Source organism: Rhagoletis pomonella, unplaced genomic scaffold, assembly GCF_013731165.1.
Source record: "Rhagoletis pomonella isolate Grant_MI unplaced genomic scaffold, Rhpom_1.0 Rhpom_scaffold_00002, whole genome shotgun sequence".
NCBI lineage: Eukaryota > Metazoa > Arthropoda > Insecta > Diptera > Tephritidae > Rhagoletis > Rhagoletis pomonella.
In genome coordinates, this window is record NW_023458556.1 from 28,414,425 (window position 1) to 28,420,081 (window position 5,657).

At 38.9% G+C, this 5,657-nt stretch overlaps 1 protein-coding gene across 1 annotated transcript; it reads left to right on the top strand.

The window, feature by feature from the left end:
• The first annotated feature begins 2,118 nt into the window (after positions 1–2,118).
• On the top strand, positions 2,119–2,755 carry LOC118734524. The gene is made up of 3 exons (XM_036464243.1): positions 2,119–2,179; positions 2,289–2,465; positions 2,538–2,755. The coding sequence occupies exons 1-3, from the start codon at positions 2,119–2,121 to the stop codon at positions 2,753–2,755; spliced, it is 456 nt and encodes a 151-aa protein (XP_036320136.1).
• The last annotated feature ends 2,902 nt before the right edge of the window (positions 2,756–5,657 follow it).

The window sequence follows — 5,657 nt, forward strand, 5'->3', positions numbered from 1 at the left end:
GATTACACGAAATTTTCTCTCTCATTTGGAACCCATATTTTTATTCTACGCTGCACTGATTTTTTTTCAAATAATTTTTTGAATTAATCACATCATTAAAATTTCAAAGGCCTTTGAAAAAGAATCCTGACGTCAATAGTCATAGTTTCGTGGGTATGTCAATTCTTTCGTTTGTTTTGAAATTTTTTTGTTTTTGTCACACGGTGTTATTTTATCAATAAATGGGCCGCGATAGCTTTAATTACTGGACTTAACCTTATTCCCACTATTTGATAATAGTAACAGCCAGTGTTGCCAGATTAAAAAAAACTGTAAATTTCCCGAAAAAACGGGTTTTCCATTATTTTAAAATAAATAAATAACATAAACCATTTAAATTATTCTTAAATAAACAAAAATTGACCTTATAAAAGGTAACATGTAAATCACATCTTGGTTTAATGATTTCAGTTTCATTATTTTTCGTAAAATTCTTTGTTAATTTTTTTAAGCATTGGGTTCTTTTAAACTAACCGAATCATACGTTTCAGAGAAAACTCCAAAATAATCGTTTAAAGTTGAAAATAATCTGGACTAAATCTTGTCTCTTAATGTCCCATATTTCTATTTTATTTGAAAAAAATACCAGCTCTTTCTTGGCGTTTTTCGTGGTGGTTCCCCTAGTACTGATAAAAATTAGTGGACTTTTATTAATGCGAAATTTTATTGCGCCATAAAGATAACTAATTAATGAAGTTGATGTGCTCCATTAAAATGGTAGTATGTTAACTTAAGTAGCCCCACATAGATTGCATGTGATTGTGCTTAAATGATAAGAACTTGGCCAATATGAAACAATTTTTTTTGTTATACTAGCCTTTACCGGCGGGTTTCACCCAACGTGCAAAATAGTTTTAAAATGTTAGCATAATTGCTACTTTTAGCAGCGAAATTGACCCATTTACCAAAGGAAGGAAATTCAACTTGACTAGACCCACCACCTTGGCAAGGACATAAATTGAGTTGAGTTCAGAAAAGGCGTAGTATCAAGTGCCGCAGACTTCATGGTTAAACCTATTACATACGCGGCACTGGCCCGGTGACCAAACCAAAGCAAGTAAATGCGAATGTCACCTTGAGAAAGCTACAGCGCTTAGTGTGCAAAGCCATCACAAGAGCTATGCGCACCTGTCCAACGGATGCCCTTCGTGTGATTAAAGGCATTCCACCTCCGTCAATTCAGATCAAAAGTGAGGCCTGCTGGAGCGGATTCCCAATGTAAGCAGCATGAAAAGTGGTAGTCTTGGGGTCAGTTGAAGGTTCTGAAGCCATTTCTGGATAAACCCGTCATGAAGCTCACAGATATCTTGCTACCGAAAATATCCTTTATTCTATTCCTGAAAGGGACTGCTGTTAAGTGTTAATATCTATGACAGAAAAAGGGTCTGAAGTATGGTATACTGACGGATGGAAGATTAACGACGGGATTACTGGGGCAGACGTACTTTGATCCAGATTCCAGACCCAACTATATTCCAGGCGGAAGTCTTCGCAGTCGAAATCTGTGTTCGAGAATGTCTTCGTTGAAGGGAAGACAGGGCCAGAATAAATAGTTTATCAGATAGTCAGGCGGAATTAAAGGCCTTAGACTCATTTATAAAGACATAAAGGCAGTTGCAAAACTCTTTAGAACCGCCTAGGAGGCCACCATATTGAGACGCTGGGATGGGCCCCTGGACATGAAGAATTTGAAGGCAATGAAAGGGCTGACTCTATCGAAAAACGTGGAGTCAAGATGCGCATGCATGGTCCCGAGCCTTTCTGCGGCACATCTATACTGCAGAAATGCTTAGGAGTTAGGAAGAATCTTAGATTGCTGCCCACTGGCGGGAGTATTTTTACATATTTTTAATATGTGGCTATTTAATCTATGACTAATTCCAGAGCATTCGTTTTCAAAATGGTTTGGGAACGCCCGACTTTTAGCTATTAGCATCTAATCTATTGCCGCCGCTATTTGCTTAGATAACGCATGGTATTATCTTTATCTTGGCGTCAAAGGGGTTAGCGAGCTACTTGAAATTCGCGATATTTCATAGTAAATTGGTTAGTGCTTCTGTGATCAAGTACTTTACGAAAATGAGCGCCGCTAAAATTATAATCACACTAGCAATCATTGGCGTTTGTTGCATTTCGTTTGGTAAGGTTTTTACCATTATTTTTGACCCAATAATTTAAGTGTCTCTTCTTTTTTTTTTATATTTTTTTTTCAATTAAATATACCGATTTGTATATCGCCATTGCTGTAGCAACTTCTATAAAATGCTTTACTTGCACAACTTCCAAGGATTGTAAGAAGCCCAGCAAACTGGAATGCAACCAAACATTGGCCAACCAGACCAGAGATTATCTAAAATTATACTATACGGGCGTGCCAAATGTTACCAGCAATAGCTTTGAGTGTATGCGCGACTGGCTGAAGACGCGTAAGTTTGCATTTATTGCTTTGAACAACTCTTTTACTATTAATTTTAAACTGTTCTTTATCACTCATTTAGCAACCAACGAAATGATGCATAAGGGTTGCATTTTTAGTAATTTCCAAAGTTGTGGTTACACTGTAAATTCATACTTCGCTGCAGCCCACGATCGCTCGTGCAAACAGTGCAACAGTGATGGCTGCAATCCTGCTGATCGTGTCATCGGCAGCCTGAAGGTGGTTGTGTATGCTATTATTGTGACGGCATTGGCCAAATGTGGTGCTTGGCGTAATTAAAACTGATTAAATACAATATGTGCTAGCATTTTTTTTAAATAATAATTGAGTGGCCACCAATTCAAAGCAGTTGTTGCATGAGAGGAAATTCCTACCGTAACTCGATGAGAAAGTAGAAAAACAGAACTATGCACAACATCAAATTCAACACAGAGTTAACCAACAAATTTATGTTGCAACATTATTCATAGGCACAAATCAAATGTTCTAGCTTGTAATTGGTGTAATTTATTATACTTTAATTAGCATATGTGGCGGCGGCAAGTCAGCTATGAAACTCATCAAATTGTGGCATTCTAATCGCAAAACGCTTTGTCTAAAACCAGTTCATGATCACTGTGAGCCAGTGTGTGTTTTTGCTGCGTGAGATCACCTCACCAACACCTCAGTTAATTATAGTTATGTGCGCATAAGACGCGGCTGCGGTTTGTAATAATTGCCCAACTCTTTTGAATCTAATTGGATTAGATGGGTTGTTTACCATGTTGTGATTCAATGCGGCTATTAACTAAAGTATGGCTCCACACAGTACATAGAAGTTAGTGCTGAAAATTATGTAACTTCTTACTAAATGAAATAAAATTGTTTCATGCCTTTGCCTTTTTTCTTCTTTTTATTAGGTTAGGTTAGGATATTCTGGAGCCGGATTCCAACATTTGCTATCGCTAATCTTGATCGCCAAAAATCTCCAAAAGAATAGCAGGCGCCCCTATCAACACGCAACATCTAGTTACATTCCCGCCACACTGCCAGATGTGGCTAATTACACTTTGCAAGTGTTACCATTCCACGGTGTATACTTTTAGGCCCCACTGCTTTTCATGTTGTAGAGCATTTTAGCCACAAAACTTTAGCGTAGCTATTGTCAGAATTCTACTGCTGGACGGCATAGACCGGCTGATCCCCAGCATGCAAAAAAGCTGAGAATGAAATGCTGATATGATTCCGACTCATCATCGTCCAACTAGCTGTGTCAACACAGGGTCCACGAGGATACTGAGTCGTATCGCAAAGGCTCCCAATTGACAATGCCCATTCAGAACACTTGTAAGAACCCATAATTGATGCTTAGACTATCGGCAAGATAAATTTGATAAGTGCGCATGTCAAAGTTTTCGGCCATCTCGGGCCCTTATACGAGGGCATTGTTCTCGTCAAGAAAGATTACCCGATGGTCTCGGGGATACCCTGCCTAGCCAATTCGTCGCCCATGCCGTTACCTGCAATACCACTATGTCCTAGGATCCAAATCAGTTTGATTTGGAAGTATCCCGTTGCGACCTAGAGAGAAGTCAGACATTCCGCGAATAGTTCCAATCGTGCCATAAGTGAACTAAGAACCCTTTTTGCCGGAGTCGATGTTTGACCTTATCATTGATAGTACTCTGGTGTGTAGCCCCCGCCTGAAAAAAAACGCTGCAGAAATTCGTCAGCGTAAACATTAGCTTTACGGTGAGTTATTGTCTCTGAAAGAACCTACCTCTTTCAACTCTGCCGTCTAACTTCGGTCTGCCACTCTGCCATTTACCCCTTAGAGAAATTTATGCAGAGGTTGATGAGTTTGAAGCCAGTCTAGGTTTTTTCGAGCTCCTTAGCCTAATGGTGGAGCACATTGCGAATTTTTGGTAGTGATTTCAACTCTACATTTGATTGAGATTACTTCTAACTTACTGTTTTTTAATAATAAAGGACTTCAGCTTCAAGATTTCCCTCGTTCCTGTCTTCAACACTTTCTGCACACGTCCGCCTCTATAATTCTCATATAATAGGCTGTGACCGCTAATATAATTCGACAGTCTTTCCGCTAGAGTTTTAACAAGAAGCGAGTATATTCTGCTTCGCTATTTTCACACATTTTGTTTGCCGTTTCTATCTGGTTCCATTTAGCTTTAAAAAGGCTTTTCATATAGTTGTTCAATCCAAAGTCCAGATGTGTAAGTGGTTTTCGTATGCTATTTATTTGTTAAATAGTCAAACTAATAGTGCTCTGATGTGATTTTTCATTATCTTGAGCAGGGCATCTGAAGGCTACTCCAATAAACAGGCAATCTTGTTGGCCGCCTGATTTGTCTACGACTATCTCTCATTCCCTTTCAACTCCATCTTTTTTTAATTCACCTGTTCTCGAAGGTTCGGCTCTTGAAGTCTCCCATGGTCCTTAATCTTCTTGCAGCTTTAGCAGCAACGATCTCCGCAAATAGGTCGTTGGGCGGCAAACTTCCGCGATGCACAGTGTCGGGGGGTATGAAGACTTTTTCTCGATAATTTTCTTCTATTTTTTTTTTTTTGATAGGAATAAGGTCAAACTTACAAGTTTGCAGACCTCCCCTGTGCCGTTTCTTAGCTTTTCGCACATCTCTTTTGTAAGCTTTTAATAAAACTTTGTGCTCCCTCCCTGCACAGAATTCGTTGTCGGCTACATTGGCCAACTTGAAATAAATATTTTAGTAATATGCGTAATTTGTAATCATCCATCAGGAAGAACTTAATCTGCGTTTGGTTTGCGAAATAAAACAGGAGGTGTGATATACCTTGATGAGAATAGTTTTAAGTATTCGACAAATACAGGCAAATTTAAATAAAAATTATTAAAAAGAATTTGCGAAATTTACTTCCTATGAATTTGTTGAAAAAGAAACACTCGATTGATGGGAATCCAGTTTGGCACGCGATACTCAATAGCGCCTTGTGAATACACTCATATGGAAAAAATACTCAACTCAACTCACGCTCGAATGAAACAAAAGCGTATGCCAAAGGTAGTTAATGCATTTAACAACGTAATCAACGTCCGAATCGAAGTAGTAGTCAAACAATGGAGAGCGAGAACTCCGCAGTGCTGACGAGAATAATAAAAAACAAGTAAGAGCAGCGCTGTCTTCGGCTATGCCGAAGGCTTCAT

Excerpts from the sequence above, each read along its gene's own strand:
- LOC118734524 (XM_036464243.1), top strand. The coding sequence starts at position 2,119 with ATGAGCGCCGCTAAAATTATAATCACACTAGCAATCATTGGCGTTTGT. Across the intron at positions 2,180-2,288 it reads CGTTTGTTGCATTTCGTTTG|CAACTTCTATAAAATGCTTT; the intron begins GTAAGGTTTTTA and ends CCATTGCTGTAG. Across the intron at positions 2,466-2,537 it reads GCGCGACTGGCTGAAGACGC|CAACCAACGAAATGATGCAT; the intron begins GTAAGTTTGCAT and ends TCACTCATTTAG.